Below are 20,185 nucleotides of genomic sequence, written 5' to 3'. Positions count from 1 at the left end.
GTCTGTCAAGTGTTTGGTCTGAGGCCAGATTTGAAATCAAGTCCTCCTGACTTCAGGGCCGGTGCTCTACCCACTGCACCACCTAGCAGGCCCTAAAATTCTTAACAAATATTAATGATCATTTAGCTAGTTTTAAGTCCTCCCGCCAACATCTCTAGATGTTTGGGGGATGGATCTAGTTCCCTAGGCAGCAACCTGTTAACTTTTAGTCAGCTCTGATGCTTATTTTCTTGTACCAAATAACTTGCCTTTCCGCAATTTCCACTCATTACTGGGGCAAACAAAACAAATCTATGACGACTCACATTATCCTTCAAATAAATTTTTGGAATACTTGATAGCTTCCCTACCACTCTGGTTATATCTAAATTTTCTCCAGCTTGTCTTCCTCCTTTCTAAAACATGGTAGTTAGAAATGAGTATTTCAATGCAACTTCAGAATCTTTCATCATTTTCTCTGACCCAAAGGAGCTGCTTGTGGAATTTTAATCAAGGTCACAAGACTAGGAAAGCAGTTTTATTTCCCAGAACCCAACTGGGCAGACAGAAAAAAACACTTTCTGTGACCCTGGGCAAATCATTTAACCCTATTGCCCAGCCAAAAATAAAAAAAATTACTAGAAAAAACCACTTCTAAGATTTGGAAACCAGGGCATTGACTAGGAAAACTGCTGTTATTCACAAAGCTATGTTCCCATTCCTCAAGTTGCAACTTGCATAAAAAGGATACTTTTTATCAGATGATTTGTGGTTCAGAAACGGATAAGGAGTAGCAAAATAGTTTTGAGAACCACAAAATAATGATCTTCAGCAGTCACAAGACATTGTCTTTCCTTATTCATTCAAAAGGGGTCAACAATTATCAAACTGACTTGAAGAAAATTGTCTAGCAACACTGCCAACCTGAGTTTTCAAACTGCAACTGCTAATGAAGGAAAAATAAAGTTCCATTAAGAATCTTACAAAAAAAAAAATCTCACCAATGCTATTAGATGTGTCCTTTTGAAGATGGGGAGGGGGATTGTGAGAATTCAGAAACATAAGAGTACACTCCTACAAAACTATTACTCTATCTAGTCCCTCCTATGGTTATTGCCAGCTTAGGTGTACTACAACAGGCATAAGTCTAACCATCTAGAAACTGATTTGGGGGCGGGGGATTTGCACAGTGATAGGACCTATGTGTACAAAAAATTTTTATAGCAGCTTTTTGAAGTGGCAAAGAATTGGACATTGAGGTAATGCCCATCAATTAGGAAATGTCTCAACAAGTTAAGGCATATGACTAAGGGAATGATGAGGAGGGCTCATTTTGGAAAAACCTGGACATACATGAACTGATGCAAAGTGAACTGGGCAGAACTAGAACACTGTACACAATAACAATACTGTACAGTGATCAATTGTGAATGACTTAGCTCTTCTTAGTAATATAATGATCCAAGACAATTCCAAAGGACTGAAAATGATGAAAATGGAGTCTGAATGCAGATTGAAGCAGACTATTTTTCACTCTCTGTAGCTTAACACATATAGACCCATATATCTAAGACCATAAAATGGGTCTAACTTATAAGGATGTTAATCAACATGCTAAAAACCATTAAGTGCTATAAACAAATGAGTATCAAACTTAACGAGGCCCAATCTTCATGCAGAAAATGCCCAGATTTTTTAGTTTATAGGACCGTATTCACCATTTTCTTCTCTACTCTGAGATCAAATGAAATTCAAGGACAAAATACAATTTACCCTAGAGCTCTGCTCCTTCTCAGAAGAGCAAAATATGAGAATGAGGAAGGTACTTATTCCAAGTACCATCATGATCTGCTTAACTAAGTACTACATCAAAAATTATTTAAGAAAGTCTAGCACACATTACATTGTAATATTAAAAAAAAAACAACCCTTAAATACATTCTTATTAACTGGGTTTGACTTAAGATGACTAGATCATTCTTCCATAAGGATAAATAGGGAGAATCCAATTAAGTTATACTGAAAACACAATGATATATATATTATAGGATGCTGCCATTTCAGGTGTTTTTGAAGGGGGTAGGGGGAATAATCAAGAAGGCGAAAGACAGACAACGACAGTGAACCAGGTAACTTCTGAAAGTCTAAAACTTTCAAAATCAAAAAGTACCTAAGAAACTAAAGTCAAGGAATTATAAAAGAACTTGTATCTCCACTGAAACTACAAAGATGAAATCACAATTTAAAACTGTATTGTACATGTTAATGCAAAGTGAACACACACAAAAAAATTTTTCTTTAGAAAACCATTTTGGGGGCACAGTGGATAGAGCACTGGCCCTGGATTCAGGAAGACCTGAGTTCAAATCAGACCTCAGACAACACTTACTAGCGTGACCCTGGGCAAGCCACTTAACACCACTGCCTAGCCCCACCCCCCAAAAAAGAAAACCATGTTGTCAAGCACTTAAAAAGGTTTTCATAAATTTATTTAGATACTCAACAATAAACCGCTGTTCAAACAAAATAAACATGGCAGTGATACAAAAATTAAGAATTTTACAAAGCTAACTGTACAAAATAATTTAATACTTAAAAATTATGTTGACTGACACAGTCTATTATTATATAATCTCCTTTGGAGAGCTGTACAAATATAAATTGAATACAGGTCACATATTTTCTTTCTTCAGTGAAAAAAAGAAAGGATGCTTCAAGGCTTCTTTGAGAGTAATTCTTTCAGTTGGATCATATGCTAACATTTTCTGGATGAGGTCAAAGAGAAGTTCATGGTCAGCATCTTGAGAATGCATAAATTCCTGAAACCAGATCGAGAAATTAATACAGGCAGATCTCTCCTTCCAACCTTTGCAAATAACTTTTAGTTTGTTTTATGAGAAAAGAGGTAAATAATCTCTTACCTTTAATGGTTTACAACGCCGCTGAACATATCTACCAGCAGAACTGTGCTCATCCCAATCTAATTGGTAATGACGGAAATATTTTTGTATCCTAAAATAAAGTAGAATCTCAGTCAGTTATCTTTGACTCAAGATAAGAACACCACTGTGGAACTCAAAAAAACCTTTCAAGAGATGTGACAAGGCACAAAAACTATTGGGATAGGGAGAAGTCTTAAGACCAGGATACCAAAAAAAGGCAAAGGTATTAAATCTGGTACCAAACTGATGTTTCACATGATCTGCTTTTAAAGTAGTAACCAATTAATTCACTAAAGTAACATACTAAGAATTAGAAACTTAATACAAAATCAATTTAGTACTACTTTACTATTAATAGCACCTTAAGGTCTACCAAATGCTTTATAAATTTTATCTCATTTGATCCTTACAACACCCCAGGGAAGTAGGTCTTTTCTTATGGATGAGGAAACTGAGACACAGGTTAAGTTACTTGCCCAAAGCCACAAGGTAATTAAGTGTCTAAACTAGGGTCTCCTGGATCCCAAATCTTACATTCTATCCACTATACTACCTAGCTGCCTAGTTTATAGTCATCTAATATTTTTTTATAATTCAGTCTTGAATGGCTTAACCTCAGGTTTCTCATCTGTAAAATGAAAATACTAATACCTTCCCTCACAATGTTACCTGGAGGAAAGAACTCCATAAAGTCATAAAATATGGGTTATATTACACATACCTGGTTTTCTGAATCATATGTTTGGGTAAAGGGCCTAAAATCCTTTCCATCATTGCCAAATGTTCCTTACTGTCATGTGTCTGAAATGATAAAAACAAATAAGTAAAGAAATAACTTTTTAAAAAAAATGAAGACAAATACAATGGTCAATGCTAGTTCCAAATTAAAGTGAAAACATGCATTACTACTGTTGGTTAAGAAAATGTAAACTACCACCCCCAAAAAGATATATTAATATTTAAAATCAAATTTAACTCCACAGTACATTAACACCCCACACATCAGAATTCTGGTCCACAAGAAAACTGCTGAGTTATAGTTTATAGTCATCAAGGATGCAATGAAAAGAAATAATGCACAAAATTGAGTGACCATATATACAAATGAGTCTACACATCCACAGAAGATCTAGTGTGATGAGACACTATCTGGATCCACCTACAGGTCTCACCTAAATTCAATCTTCCAGGATTATACATATGGAAGTATTGGGGGGGGGGGGGGGGGGGCCCGGGGGACTGACCCAGAAATAGGGTTCGCACCTTTGAGTTTTATGTTCTGGACTTTTACTTCAACATATAAACTGTAAAAAAACTGGCTAATATACTTTTGATTAAAAAAAAAAACTGGTTAAAATAAAGGTGCTTAGTTTTACTTTACTGTTTATTTTACTTATATTGGAAATACCTCATTTTTAATTACTTGAGATTACTGAGCAAAAAAAATTGGCTTTAAAAACTAAGCATTCAGATCTATAAAAATTAAGCTTGTTGAAGAACACTCTCCATTTACTCCAGGCCTCCTTGGCTATAATCTCCTATAAACTAAATGACCTTTTACTTTCCTCACCAGAAAATTTTAAACTAGTTCTTAAATTGCTAGCTTTCATCTAACCCAAGACTGAGAATCAAGAACTAGTGAATATTTATAAAATGGTCCAAAATATAGAAATAGAAATACCCTGTGCAACACCAAAGATTAATGTTAAGAAAAATTCCTCAGTTACTTACAGGAAATATTGTGAATCCCAGGTAGTACTCAATGAGAATACATCCTATACTCCAAACATCACATGGCTGAGCCCATCCTAGAGCTGAAAAACAAAGTGAATCACCAAGGCAATTTAAGGTCAACCAGAAGTAATATTAAAATGAGAAAATCAATGAGATTTATAAAAAGGTTTCAGGAATCTATCAGAGTAAGGTGGACAGAAGTTGTTATACAGGTATGCATAAAAAGAACAACTCATGAGATTCACACTTAGATGTAGTTTAAAATTTTCAAATAAACAATCTTAAATTCTTCTTCTAATTAATTCTAAGAACGAAAATCAAAATTTCTCAGAACACGTAAGGAAAGACTAACCTAAAATAACTTCAGGTGCTCTGTAATGTCTTGTAGAAACCAAGGTACTATGGTGTTCATCATCATATGTTGCACTTCCAAAGTCTACAACTTTAATATCTGGATTTTTTACTGTACGCTCATCACGTCTCTGGGGGAAAAAAAAAAACATTTTTAAGAACAGAATGAGGAAAATATTCATTCTAGAATACTGACATACAAATAGACACTTACCATTTTGGGATTATACTCTTCAGTGTAGTCTGACTGCACAAACAAGATATTTTCCGGCTTCAGGTCAGTATGAGTTAGTTTATTACTGTGCAAAACTGAGAAGGAAGAAAAGAGAATTTGCTGCAAAGTTTTCTTCTTACAAGTTTTAACAAACAAAGTAATACATTCTAAGCACTTACAGTTAACAGATCTGCATATCTGATATGCCATTTTCCTGATGTGATCCATTCGAAATGGCAAAAAGCTGTTTTCTTTAATGAAGTCATAAGTGCTAAGTCCCAGAAGTTCAAACACAATGCAAACATGTCCAAGATGTTCAAACCATTCCAACATCTTAACACAGCGACTAAAATAGATTAAAACAATACAAATATGTCAGTAATTTACTTGCTTAATAAACAAATGACCTCAAATTCCAACTGGATACTTACAATGTGCTGTTAGGATCTGTTGAATTTATGTGTTCCAGAACTTGTATTTCCAAATGAGCTGCTTCGGAGTATCTATCCACGCTTTTCACTATTTTTACTGCTACCCGTCTACCTCCCCTGGAAAAAGTTAAAATTACTGGGTGAGCTCAATTCCCAAAGTTTACTATAACCTCAAATTACAATTTATTCATCAATTTATACTACTCTTCTTTAAATCTCTGCTGTCTACTACCACCTCTAAAGGCTATTTTTCTTTTCTTAGATGACCTTAGTATCTGGATTACTTCATGTGAACCAATATCCATATTTTGCTAGCCAACTCCTAGAGATCTTCACATTTAATTCCCTAGGTTAATTATCCACCAATTTGGGTACACACACTGATCAAAAGGCTCTGTGTTTTACCTCTTATACTCCCAAAAGCAAAACCATCTTCTCTCCCATAATCTCTCTTGGGGTACACACTTATAGCAATCACTTATGTCTTGTCCAATTTCAGCCCAAACTTTCTTTCAATTTACTTATGACCGTAAGAATTACCATTCAATTAGCTTTTCCTCTCAGATTTCAACTTTCTTCCCACCTTCCTTCAGTAGATGACTTGACTTCCTACTATGCCAATAGAAGACATATCACCAAACCTATTAATTCTTCCAACATTTCTCACACTTACCTCTAGTCATAAAAAAGAGGTTCTCTTTAAAAGCTAACCTGAGATTCCCCATCCTTTTTCTTCCTTTCCTCTAGTCCCATGTTTCAATTAACACCTACTTTGAGGCAAAGTGGTATAGCAAGTACTAAACTAGGAGACAGGAAAGAACTGGGTTCTAATCCAATTTGATACTCAGTAGCTATATGACCATGGACAGTTATTAATCACTCCCCTTTACCAAACCATAAGTTGATATATAAATTGTTAAGTATTCCTCAACTCAGCATGTTGTGGCAGCTAGTGGATCAATAAAAAAAGAATCTTCTGAAATCAGAAGATCTGAGTTCAAATCTGGCCTTATATTTACTAGGGATATGACCTTAGACAAATCATTTAACTCCAGTTTCCTCTATCTGCAAAATAGTGATAATAATAGTACCTACTCAAAGAGTTGTTACAATTAAATGAGATGTTTGTAAAGTGCTTAGCACTACCACGTAAGTGCTATATAACTATTAGCAATTATATTATTTTACCTACAAGTCAGCAAAATTAAGATAGGCAAAAAATCCCATCTCAAATCTGGCACCCACCCCTTACTACTCACATTACTGGGAGGTTAGTTACTCCTATTTTTATCAATAATGATTTGTCCTCACTTGACTACTGATACTACTTCACATAGTTGCCCCCCCCATCCTGGAAATTCACTTTTCTCTTGTGTTTTATGATAAACTTTGTGAATTCTCTTTTAATACTTCACCGCAACCTACTATCCCAATAGTCAGGCTTCCTTGGAAAGGTGCCACTCTCTAACTCCTTATACTACTGTTACTGCTACCACCTACCCCTAAGACTAGCAGCCCATTACTTAATCCTGAGATATCATTTTAGCCTTAAAAGTCCTCATTTCTAGTCATCCTCAATGTTTTTACCATACAAATGTTCTTAACATTAAGTCCTTTCTCAGGTATATTACCTTACTTAATAGGAAAGCATTGGCATTACCCACACTATAAAAGAGGTCTTGAGGTTCTCTATTACTTAGTCCCATACTTCCCAACAAATTTTATTTCCTGTTTCCAACATATGTACCCCTTTCTCCCCTTCAGAGTACTCTTTGTGGTCTCATTCTCCTTCTCCCTCCCCTTTCGTGCTATTACCTTATTTAGAATACCTCTTTTCTTTTCCACTTTTCCAAAGGCTAGTTGTCCTACCTGCTTCTTCTGACATCTCTAGCCCACAATTTTCCTCCTCTCTTAACTCTTACTCAAGACCATACAATTTAGCACTTAGTTGTTTTGTGTGATATCTGCCCAATAAGATAAGCTTCTTCAGAGAAGGAAGCATGAATCATGTATGCATCACAGTCCTAGCACAATACTACAAACACTACACATTGTAACTGTCAAATACATATTAATTGCACATCTTAAGTGTTTTTTTTAATACGTTAAGTACTGAAATGGTAGGTACTAATTCAACTTGTTTTATGAATGTTAATTATCATTTTCCCTTCTGGGCAAAAGAAAAAATTGTTTTCGAAAAATACTCAGGCTTCATTTGAATCATTCTATTACAAGGTATGAAAGAACTTTCAAAAAAAGAAAAATGATATGTCTGTTATCTGTCCTAGGTAGTTTACTATTTGTTGTCTATTGATTTAGGAAAAGCCATGTTTATCTTTAGACTATTCGAAGTGAACTATCCAAAAGCCAAAATGATAGGCATAGGACCACTTCTACCCAGAACAGATTTCAACTGGCTCAATTCAGAACAGCCCAAACTTAAAAGAACTGTGGCAAAAAAAGGCAATCTGATATATCAATCAATCATCAGGTGACTTCTTTCTCAGTACCACTATCTTTCCAGAGGAGTTGGGGAAAAGGAAAAACAAAGGACAAAACCAAATGTTTTAGTTCTCAGAACTACAGAGATAAGGTTGCTTTTTCTTATCCTGTACAGAAATGTTGCAATTTAAATCACAGCTGTAGAAGAAAAACGTGATGGCAAAAATGAAGAAAAAGGAAAATAGGATTGTTATGTCTCAAAATGTCTAAATGAGAATTTTAGAACATTCAGCTTCCTTCTCCAAAGCAAATAACTTGCTAATTCTTGGGAATTATAAATATATTGGCATATATCATGATGGCTAAAAGACTTTAGTATAAACTTTAGTATGCTATTTTATAATGAGATTTCACTGTACCACAGGTAAATCCAGTGTTCTGTGACATTTTAACAAAGGGCACCATTCTGTTACAACTATGTCTATGTTCTATATCCTAGTAAAAAGGCTAACTGTAACGACGCTTCATTGCTTTGGTTTCAAATTCTATTTGGGAGGGTGAGAAACAGAGATGGAAGGTACATTCACAAGTCTCTATGGTAATGTTTAATTTATATTAAACTTGCCCTGCTTATAGAAGGCTTCAGAAAAAAGAGCAATATAAAAAAATTATAGCCTAGATATACAGAAGTATTTCTAGCAATGAGCACTACCTGAAAGTAGAATGTGCTATTATCTAAGTAGTAGGTTGCCCTCACTAAACGTTTTCAAGACCACTTGCTGGGTCTGTTAGAGACTTCTTGCTCAGATATGGGTTGGATTATATAGCCTTCTGATATCTCTTCCAACTCAGATTCTATAATTAAAATGTTAGTGTTTGTCCTCTAGAGGAGGGTCTCTTATTGGCTAACAAAATATCAACATGCAGTTTGCAGAACCATTTGAAGAATGGTAATTTTAAAGTTAGCACAAAAAAACTATAGGTGGTTTCATGGTTTACAAAACATGTAACTAAGCCTATTTATAAATCAGGCTAAGTGGTTATACAGATTTGGTTGAATAATTTGAATATAATGTAATTCATCTTTATTGCAATAAGCCCTTATACCACTCACCTCCTTTAAACTTAAAAGGTCTTATCAGTAAGAAATGTATTGTCTAGGTTAAAAATAATCAGAATTAAGTACTCGGTATAGTTGGTAAAAAACTACAAACTACCAGTAGTGGAAATCTAAGTCTTCATCAACTCTTAAGAGTCAGTAAACCTGGGTTAAAATTCCTCCTCAAATACTTGCCAGCCATGTGAACATGGGCAAATATTTCCTTCATCTGCTGATAGAGGAGTATTATTTAGAATACCTACCCCTACACACTGTTGCTTTGTGGGATAAATACTTTGTAAATCTTACAAAGCTAAGTTATCTTTATCATGGAATAGACCATCCAAAACAAAAACTACCCTAAATCCCCACAAATCCAAGCTATGACTTGTCAAAAGTAGGAAACCAAGTATAAAAAGAGTATCTTGACTGTTAGACTACATTCCATATGGAGTCGAAACCCTCAGTTTTAAGAAGGGCTGAAGGGGTCTCGAATGAAAAAAGCTTCAGAAGCCCTGTTCGAAAGTATCATATTAAGATGTCCAATTTCATTTCTCCATTAAGAACACAATATGGACAAATGATTCTAGACTTATTTAACTAGGGTAGGAGAAAAATTTATTTAGGAAAAAAATTATGTTAAACACTTACGATTTATGATCGATGCATTCCACAACTTTTCCAAAAGCTCCTTCGCCTAAGGTATCAACAATTTCATCTAAAAAAGAGAAATAAATCTTACTTACACAAGAAATGGCAGTATTTTACTTATTGTTATTCATGAGTGATAAATGCTATTAATGTAGCTTGCCCTAGATACTACTTATCACTAGACATTTATTTTATTGGATAACTCATCAAAACAATTAGTTTTAAACTATCTTTTGGCATTCTGAAAATAACTAACATTACTATCTTGGAAGTGCTGAATAGCAAGCATTTAATTTTCTAGGGAAAGCAAAAACAATCCCCCCACCAAAAGAATACAAAAGGAAAAAAAGGAGAAAGAAAAGACTTTCAAATCCCTGACATCTTAGTCTAAACAGATTATGCTATCTGAAAAGTTAATAAGTGTTGAAAAATATTCTATACATCTTGCACTTAGTACGTCTCCACTCTGACAGATCAGGTGACCCTCCTCATCATCCTCTACACTCCTGGATCTTTTCCTTCGGTGACTCTTCTGGAAACGTCAAGTGGGCCGCACCAAGATCGTCCAGCCAATCAATAAACCCGAGTGAATTCAGGGCAGAATACGAAATTCATTCAGCGGGGAGATATTCAGGCATTCAGATACACGCCAGGCCACAAACGGTTGGCAGGAGCAATTTCAAATTCAGTCCCCAGAAATTCACAGGGCACATAGTTTATGTTAACAGGAGAAAAACATGGCAAGGAACAGATTTTCAGATAAGATACTTAAAAGTGGCAAGGCAACAAAACATAATACAATCTTTTTTCCTTAAAAAAAAAAAAAATTAATGATGTACTGAAATGTAATTTAAGTCTCTAGTGTCCTTAAATTAATGTTGTAAAATTCCAGGACATTGATTTGCTTGTTTGACAAAAGTAGCCCTTGTGGCCAAGTTAAAGTTTCCTGTTAGTTTTAAGGAATGTTTAACAGTTAAACAAATAAAATGTAGTAATAATTCCTTAAGAAATTGCTAAAAAGCCTAAAATATGCTGATATAATTTGCAGTGTTCTTAAAAACAGCTGTTCAGTAAGTTAAAATCCCAAAACAGCTTCATATAGGAAAAAAAAAGATCAGACAGCATGCCCTGCTAAATACACAGACAACAGGCATGTCTGATCCTCAAACTGCAGTCAGCATTTGTTTATTAATCTGATAACTATGTATATATATATAAACATAGCTATGCATAAACTTAAATTTTTTTTATCTATATTTACAACAAAATGATCAAACTAATTTTGAACAAATGAAATTTCCTGAAAGTGGCATAAAACTATTTGGAATCTATATATCTTTAAATTTGCCATATAAACTATCTTAAACTGAGCTGCCTGTCTGTTATGTCCGATGTTAATTTGAAGGACAATCACTAACAACTACTGTCAAGAAATCTGCTAAACAAACGCCAACTACAAAAACTAAACTATTAATATGCATTTCAGGAATCTCCCATCCAAGGCCATTAAAAAAAATTTTCAGCAGTTTTAAAAATTCATACTGCTTCATCTATAACATAACTGTCCCAAATTGTCAAACATGAATCCAAGTTTTCCTGCTTAGAAAAGAAGTTAAATTTCCAAAACAGTGAAAAAATTGCTCATACCACATGTGAATGACGATGCGCTGTACTGCGGTGACTCTTGTGTTTTCTTTTATAATGACTTCTTCCACTTCTACCAGAGGACTTGCTACTGTGATTGTAATAACCACTTTCTTGTTCTCTATGGTGATATCCGCTTTCATATCCTTGACAGTAGTAATGTCTATATTCATCAATGTAGCGTCGATTACGGTAATCTCTCTCATTTATACGTCTGGCTTCCAAATAATGGCTAAAAAGAAATTACAGAGAACTCAGTCACCAATTTTTTAACTATTTTAAAACTCTTCAAAAAGCCTCTAAAAGAATGATACTAACAAGAAGTCATCTGGGACATTTCCCCCCCCCCAATATTATAGATTTCTTTCAACTAATAACAAACTCAATAGAGATTAGTGTACTGGACAGAGAAAATTTGCTCTCGAGGGCTGTAAACTTACAAAAACTTCAATTTAAAAACAAAACAACCCACACGTGTCTAATATGGTATATATAATACAGTATACTTCCTTACCGATCATAAATTTTCAAGTGATTGTGCTTGCAGTGCTTGTTCTCCCAGGAACTGCTATGAGATCTCTTCCTTCGCTTATGACCACTAATACCGCTACTCCATTTTCTGTCATCCCAACTTTCCTTTTCAAACCAATCAGAACAATCTGTTCTCTTTGAATGTTGCATCTATTAAAAAAAAATTTCATAAGTTACACTTTATATGACAAAATTGTCCAATTAGAGGAATTCCTTATAATTGTATTACCATGAGAAAATATCTTCACATGGTTACTTTTTAAAATTCCAAATAAAAAACAAGAACAATGCCAAAGTACAAATACCACACATTTTTCAAGCCCAGTAGTGACCACCCTCAGACTTAACCTGTGAAAGTACCCTAATACGTTCACAATAAATAGCATCATCTTTCTAAATAAGGCCTCTTCTTACACCAGAATTTACTTGGTCAGGATCGGTATCTGTTCCAAGCAAATCCCAGTCAAGTACTGGAACTAACCCATGCTTTATTTCAGAATAATGCATGTTAGAATTAAAATTTGAAACGTCAACTTTGAGGTATAGTAACATGGCAACAATTTCCTCTACCCTCACTATATTCACAATATGCCTCTACTCAAGTCCTACTTCAATACAGCACAAAGTGATTTTCTTCAAGGCTACATAATTAAAAAAAAAAAACAAAAACAAAAAAACAAAAACAAAACACACAACCGAATTATATTAACCATCAAGCAATGAAAATAAAAAGAATAACCAGTCCCTACCCTTTAATTCTACTGAAGGGAAATAGGCTAATTAAATACAAAATGAAAAAATATATATATATTTTTGGAGGGGCGAAGGAGTCTGGAAATGCCTCATCTCAATTGAACCTAAGCTATTTTTGAAGAAAACTAGGAATCTATCTAGTGGATGTGAAGAGGGAATGCATTACAGACATGGGAAACACGGAACACATGGTAAGCTAGTTTAAAAAACAGTGAAGAATTATCATAAAATGAGATTGGAAAGATAGTTAGACACCAGAATGTGGCAATGTTAAATGTCAAGCTGAGGATTTTCTATTTTTATCATAGAAGAAATAGGCATCACTTTAGATTTTTGAACAGGAGAGTGATATTAGATTCAAAATAACTTATCTGTATGGAAGACAGATTGAGAGAGGAGACAATGAAGCTCAAAGATCAATAAATTGAGATAATGGGTGTGTGAGAGAAGGGCACAAAACAGTAAACATGTTGTGGAGATTAAAGGGACAAGACTGGCAAATGGTTGGATTAATCTCTAGTAGGTCTTATCTCACCTGAAAGGTAAGTACAGGGCGGTATCATACAAGTTTGGAAGAAGTCTGTCAAATAAGTTAGCTACAGCAACTATATACTAATAAAACACTTGAAGTAACAAATTATTATTAAACTTTTTATAAGTACTATTCAAAAGCAGGTGTTGCTTTAATTAAATTAGGTGACTGAGCAGAGACTATACTAAGCATTGGGAAAATAGATAAAATTTTAGTTAAGACCTAACATTGTGTCTATTAGACTGATACACATGAAAAAAGTCTATTCTCCCCATTTCCAAAGTACACCAGTCTCTAAGGGCAGCCAGGTGGTGCAGTGGATAGAACACTGGGCTTGGAGTCAGGAGGATCTGAGTTCAAATGCAGACTAAAACCAGATACTTGACACTAACTGTGTGACCCTGAGTAATTGACTTAATCCCCAACTGCCTCACTGAAAAACAAAAACAAAGTACACAGTCTCAAAGCTCACAAGTTATATAAGTTATAAAGCAGAAAATTACATACATAACAAGACTGAGATTGTCTTACATCCACAAATACCAAAATTTTCACAACGAATTTAGGGAAATTTCCAAATTATTTTTACCTAAGAGATAGGAACTTTTATACAAAAGTTATAGCAATTTTGGACAACACTTTCAGTTAAAAATTTTTTTTAATTTCAACGCTAAGCGTTCTGCCATAAGGCATAACATACATGTGCAAAGTACTGTTAGAGATAAGGGGAAAACCATGTGTCTTTTCCTCTAAGGTTACCTTCTACCTACTTTATGTAGCTAATTTAGGTATATAAGTACATGATGCTTCCCTTATCTGATTATAAGCTTCTTAGTGACACCTATTTCAGCTTTTTCTTTATATACCAAGTCTCAGGAACAAGCCTAGCATATGCTGATTGCTTCTTGATGAAGTCCTACATTAAGTAACTGGTCAAGGAGACAGGAAAGACCTGGGTTCTTCAAATGAAAAATCACTGAACATTTAGTGCCAACTATGTGCCAAGCACTATGCTAAGCACTGGAGATACAAACAGGCAAAAAGACAATCCCTGCCTTCAAGGACCTCACAATCTAATGGGGGAGGACAAAATGCAAACAATTATACAAAAAGCAAGCTATATACTGGATAAATAGAAAACAATTAACAGAGGAAAGGCACTGGAATTAAGAAGAGTTGGGGAAGACTTTCTGTGGAAGGTGAGATTTTAGTTGGTATTTAAAGACAGCCAAAATGAAAACCCAGGGCAGAGAGATTAACTCGTTTGTGAAATAGGCAGGAGGCCAGTGTCACTGTATTTAAAAAAGTAAATATTGGGGAATAAGGTGTAAGATGACGGGGAGTAATGAGAGACTTGAGAGCAAACAGACCCACCAGGAAGCTATTCCAATAGTCCAGGTCTTAAGAGTTGAGGGTCTACACTAGAGTGGTGGCAGAGACAGAGGAGAAAAGAGGACTATTTGAGAGATGCTGGAAGGTTGAAATCACAGGTTTTGGCAATAATTGTGTATCTGCATGGGAGAGTGCCTAGAGATAAGTAAAGAATCCAGGATGACTCCTAGGTTCTGAGCCTGAAGGACTGGGACGATGTTTCTGGGAGGAGGGTTTAGGAGGAAACACAGTAAAACAATGAGTTTGGTTTAGGACATAATGAGCTTAAAAATGTCTACTGGACAGCCCAGTTCGAGATGTCTGAAAGATAAGAGATTGAAGGTCAGCAGAAAGGTGAGAATCATCAGCATAGAGATGGTAATTAAATCCATGGAAGCTGATAAGGTCACCAAGTGTGGCCTAGAGAGAGAAGGCCCAAGAAGAGAAGTCAGAGGGACACCTAGAATCAGAGATAATACAACACTAACAAGTAATTACAATAATCAACAGGAACAAAGAAATGCCTTCCACAATGCCCTAATCTAGAACCACACCATTTATGAAAATAGCCACACATGAAACGATATTCTTCAAAGTACTGCATACAAATGAAATTCTCAATTTTCAGACTTGTGAAAAATGACATGTTAAAACTCAATTTTGGTAATTATTAATTAAACATCTTCCTTGAAACCTTCACTGTACAACTCAAAGTTAAAAGTTTTAAGCTATTCTTCCTGGTTACATTTCAAAAAAAAATTTTTTTCTTTTTAGTGCAAAGGCTTGATATTACCAATTACTGAAGGCCCAATTTCCTTCAAATACTAAATGTAAACGATCTTTTTTAGCATTGGGCTAAATGAAAATAAAGATAGCATGGTGGTACACTTTCCAAACACATTTCACTAGCTTCTCTAACCCCTAGGTTGCTTTGTTTGTGACATCATTCTCTTCCGAAAACTGGATTGCTGTCAGCAAAATGAGACTTTTGTGTAATGATTATGGCTAGACTACGTGATTTACTACGATCCACACAGCGTTCCTGTGTAAACAGCTGCCCGGTTCAGAGAACCTTTCAGTAACAAGATCCTCTTTTAAATCATGAAGACACGTTTTCGAAGAGAACCAGGGAGGCCGAATTAGGAGGGAGGGAAAGGTCAAAGTTGGCAAATGTTGAGCAGGCCAGGTCGGCTACATCCTTTCAGAAAACAAAGATTTCATCAGATATAAGCTACCGTGGCCAAATGCCGGAAACGTTAAGAAAAAAAAAAAAAAACAAAAAGAAAAGATGGTCTAATGGCTGCATTTTCGCTACGTCTCCTGGCCCAGCTTTTCCTTCTCTGCTCAACAAACTAGCAGCTTCGGTCTCCAAAAGCTCCATGATTTTAAAATAGAACTGGCCTACTGGTATTATTTTCCCAGGGGAACAAACTACGTTGCCCCCGATTTTCCTTTCTCCGTTTTCCAACTACAAAAACGTCAGCACCCTCGAGAGTGAAGGGAAGACAAACGACCCCGAGCGAGCGGTCGAGAAAGGCCCGGGCGGCGGCAGTTTGCGGCAGACAAGGCCAGCTCCCTCTTCCCCTCCCCCATCCAGCGCGCGGCAGCCACGGGCGGCGTCTCCCTCCTCCCCTCCCCCACTCCGCCATTTTGCCGCGGCCGAACGAGCCCCGGAGAAGACAATATGGCGCCCGCAACCTTGGGCTCCGCTCCAAAGCCTCCCCCTTCCCTAAAGGAGGACATTCTGGGAAACAGGGATTGGGTCATTCCTTTCCTACTACAAAATCTCTCGCCCCTAAGGCGATGGCGGCGGCCACGCCACAATCCGGGGACCCAAAGCCGGGTGGGCAGCGGGGGAGGCCGCTCAAGGCGAAAGTTCAAAGTCGCTAAAAGGACTAGACTGAGAAGGGGGATTTTGCCAGGACCCTTAAGAAAATACACCCGAGTTAACTTACCGTTTCGGCCAAGGAAACGGGCTACGACGGGGCGAAACTAGCCTCCCAAGCGGACGGAGCAACAGCCAAATGCTACCGCTCGCGACGGATTCCGACAGGCAGACTGACGCGGTTGTCAGGATTGTTCTCTAAAATAAGAAGGACGCATGCGCATTGGCCCCGCCCAGAGGGGGCGGGGCGGTAAACACACTGAGGTGGGGACGTGAGTGAAGGGTGGTGGCTAGCGTAGGGAGTGGGCGGAGCTTACAGACCGAATCTGCGCATGTGCACAAAGAGTTTCTTCTTGTTAGTTTCCGCAGCTTCTTTTTTCAGTTTATTTGTCTCAATCAGATTAGCCTAGTACATGGCCCCTAGTTTAACTAATGTTTATGGATTGATTGATTGGTTGATAGATTGAACTGACAAGGCTAAAGTGTGAATTAGTTTGGGGCAGGGCCTGGCAGACAATAGAAAAGACTAGGAAAACGCTCTCTTGGATGACTGCCAGCTAAAATGCCCTTGGAACTGACATTTTCCTTGAGGAGAGTTGTCTCAGTCCTAGAGAAGAATCAGATCTTAAATTAAACTAGGGAGCAGTCATCATTGATGGGGTGCTTGGATCCCAATTTCTCCCTGGTCTCAGAAACACTATCCCTGGCAGTTTCCCTCCAGCCCAAAGACCCTATCTCTGGCAGTGACTCAAGAGGGAGTCCAGTGAGGCAAACTCTCTCTCCCAGTTACAAGAACAAGCTGACCTCTGTAGAATTTCCTTTGTATGAACAGTACTATCTTGTACCAGCAAACCTATCATGTACTGATGCCCATAGTTACCATATACAATCCAGAGGTCAAGCTATAGACATCAACTCCTGAAACTATCTTGTTACAGACATAACAGACCAAAATACACCCTTTAGGAACCCTCTCTCCCTGCCTCCCCTCGGTTTCCAGTAGTGAATGATTGAGTTGTATGTTATCACCTAATTAGCATACTTGCCACATAATCCACTACTTTTCTTGTATAAGCTTTAGCGTCATTCTTGTTAGGGTGCAAGTTTCCTAAGGAGCTCTGCCCCCCATGGTAGAATTCCTTAGGGACCTTTGCCTGCTGTATAGCATAACAATAAATCTTTTTCACTTTGACTCAAAGTATGCTTGGGTCTGTGAATTCATTCCCGACAACACTACTGAACCCAGTACTGAACTGAAAAACATCCCTACCCATAGCAGCAGCAGCTCGTTTTAGCTCTGGTAACTAGAAAAGGACATTTTTTCATTAAATCAATCTTTGGAACGGAGTATGAACAAAGTCTGCACACTTCTTGAATTGTGTGTCCTAAGCAATTTGTATTAAATGAAAAAGCTGAGAACCAAAGGGAGAGATTCCAAAGGTTGGATGGAGCCTGCCTAGCATTACCACCATGCCTACGAGGAGCAAAGAGAAGACTGAGCTGTGGCAGAGAAGGGAGATATTGAGGACACTCTGGCTCTACAGGCAATTCAGCTCAGAAGACCCAGCCAGGGGTGGGGAACCTGTGGCCTTCTAGATCCTCAAGTACTACCCTTTGACTGAATCCAAACTTCACAGAACAAATCCCCTTAATAAAAGAATTTGTTCTCTAAAAGTTGGACACATGTGGCCTCTAGGCCAAAGGTTCCCCACCCCTCGCCTAGGCTGAGGTAAGTAGCCAGAAAAGGCCAGTTGTTTCTCCATTGTTCTCTCTAGATACTTATCTATCCACAATCTGCTATTTTGTTACCCAAACAATTCCAGTAAGATTTGCCTTTGACACAAAGAGGCCAGGAGTTAACTAGAGACAGATTTAAATGTAAGGTTAGGCAGAGTGCTCAATCTTTAATTAGGTGTCAAGAACAGTCAGCATTTATTAAGGGATTAACACCTGCCTGAGAATACAAATAAAACAGATAGTCCCTTCCCTCAAGGAATTCACATTTTTTTAAAAAAAATAATACTTTATTTTCTTCAATTATAGCATTCCCAATATAAAAACAATTTTTAACATTCTTTTTTTTTTAAAGTTTTGAGTTCTAGTTCTATACCTTCCTCCCTCCCCTCCACCCTCCTGCAATCTGATATAGGTTATACATGTGCAGTCATGTAAAACATTTTCATATTAGCCATTTTGTGCAAGAAGGCTTAGAAAGAAAGGGGAGGGAGAAAGAAAAAAGAAAAATAGTACGCTTCAGTCAATATGCAGACATCAATTCTTTTTTTCTCCATTTAATAGTATTTTTTTTCCCAACTACATGTAAAGATAATTTTCAATATTCACTTTTATAAGATTTTGAGTTCCAAATTCTTTTCTTCCTCCCTATCTCCCCTCTCCCTCTCCCCAACACAGCAAGCAATCTGATATAGGCTATACAGGTGTTGCGGTTTGGGTGCTGGGAACCCTGAAATGTAAGGGTACAGGGTGAATCTGCCTGGAAAGAATTTGAGTCCTCAAGCCTTCTTTCAGTCAAGGGAGCAGTATATTCTAACTCCAATAGGAAAGGGCAGAGTTCCTAGTGAATCTGCAACTTAATGGGGATGAGACTGATATTTATGTACAAAAAAAGACAGTGAGAAGATCTGGATGGGATTAAGGATTGATAAATAGCCTGAGCTGGGCCAGATATAGACAATGAAAGGAATTAAATGGTCTAGGGTGGATCAGAGAGCCATAGTGAAAGGGCTGTTAAAAGGACTATTGAGTATCTAGGTGGTCTGGGATGGGCCTGATGGGGGGGGGCGCCCAGGGACTAGATTGTATGGGAAAATCCAGGGACTGGATTCTTTCAAAGACATAGTCTTTTCCTTTTAGGGGTCCAACTCCCATCACCCCTCACATGTACAATCATATTAAACTTATTTCCACATTAGTCATGTTGTGAAAGAAGAATCAGAACAAAAGGGGAAAACCATGAGAAAGGAAAAAAAAAGAAAAAAAAGAGAAAATAGTATGCTTTGATCTGCATTCAGACTCCATAGTTCTTTCTCTGGATGCCAATAGCATTCTTCATCGTGAGTAATTTGTGATTATCTTGGATCATTGTATTGCTGAGAATAGCCAAGTTATTCCTAGCTCTTCATCATATAATATTGTTGTTACTGTGCACAATGTTCTCCTGGTTCTGCTCACTTTGATCTGTATTCAGGAACTTACATTCTAACAGGGGAAGACAATATGCAAAAAGGAGCTGAAAGACATGGGGATGGAAAACATACAGGGTGGGTTCTATGGAAATAAGTCGGCAGGACTGCCCAGGGAGGGATGAAGACACCTTTGGCCTGGATCTCCTCTTTCCATTAGAAGTTCTAGGAGGAACCAATCAACCTGTCCACTTCTTAAACTTAACCTGTCCAAAACAGAACTCAGTATCTTTCCCCCTAAGCCCTCCCCAGGTCCCACCTTCCCTATTACTGTACAGAGCAATACCATCCTCCACGTTCCTCAGGCTTGAGAGAAATGATTATTAATAACCAATGATTTGGAGAGATCCAGAGTTCCTCCCTTTCTCTATAGTCCATAGACTAGATAGACATAATACAAGTTCATTAGAATAAATCCAGCCC

At 37.0% G+C, this 20,185-nt stretch overlaps 1 protein-coding gene across 2 annotated transcripts; it reads right to left on the bottom strand.

The window, feature by feature from the left end:
* Positions 1 to 2,547: 2,547 nt before the first annotated feature.
* CLK1 (CDC like kinase 1) lies at positions 2,548 to 16,743 on the bottom strand. Of its 2 annotated transcripts, XM_027873730.1 has the most exons (13): positions 16,630 to 16,743; positions 12,002 to 12,168; positions 11,491 to 11,719; positions 10,285 to 10,375; positions 9,844 to 9,910; positions 5,652 to 5,768; positions 5,400 to 5,566; positions 5,221 to 5,315; positions 5,008 to 5,137; positions 4,653 to 4,735; positions 3,643 to 3,722; positions 2,901 to 2,991; positions 2,548 to 2,798 (listed from the first exon to the last, which is right to left on the bottom strand). In XM_027873730.1, the coding sequence occupies exons 2-13, from the start codon at positions 12,166 to 12,168 to the stop codon at positions 2,652 to 2,654; spliced, it is 1,464 nt and encodes a 487-aa protein (XP_027729531.1). In that variant the 5' UTR covers positions 16,630 to 16,743; the 3' UTR covers positions 2,548 to 2,651. The 2 variants fall into 2 exon arrangements, with proteins under 2 accessions (XP_027729531.1, XP_027729532.1); XM_027873731.1 differs by lacking the exons at positions 10,285 to 10,375; positions 12,002 to 12,168; positions 16,630 to 16,743 and having other exon boundaries at positions 11,491 to 11,517.
* Between the last annotated feature and the right edge of the window lie 3,442 nt (positions 16,744 to 20,185).

This window comes from Vombatus ursinus, unplaced genomic scaffold (assembly GCF_900497805.2).
Source record: "Vombatus ursinus unplaced genomic scaffold, bare-nosed wombat genome assembly UNPS02014802.1, whole genome shotgun sequence".
Classification (NCBI taxonomy): Eukaryota; Metazoa; Chordata; class Mammalia; order Diprotodontia; family Vombatidae; genus Vombatus; species Vombatus ursinus.
Note: the sequence above shows the minus strand (reverse complement) of the source record. Positions and strands in the feature narration are given on the sequence as shown.

What these genes read in the sequence shown, in the direction of transcription:
- CLK1 (XM_027873730.1), bottom strand. Translation starts at nt 12,168, where the DNA reads ATGCAACATTCAAAGAGAACAGATTGTTCTGATTGGTTTGAAAAGGAA. An exon ending in GAATGCATCGATCATAAATC is followed by an intron (nt 5,769 to 9,843) that starts GTAAGTGTTTAA and finishes AACTTTTTCCAG; the next exon opens with GGGAGGTAGACGGGTAGCAG. An exon ending in GGCGTTGTAAACCATTAAAG is followed by an intron (nt 2,799 to 2,900) that starts GTAAGAGATTAT and finishes ATCTGGTTTCAG; the next exon opens with GAATTTATGCATTCTCAAGA.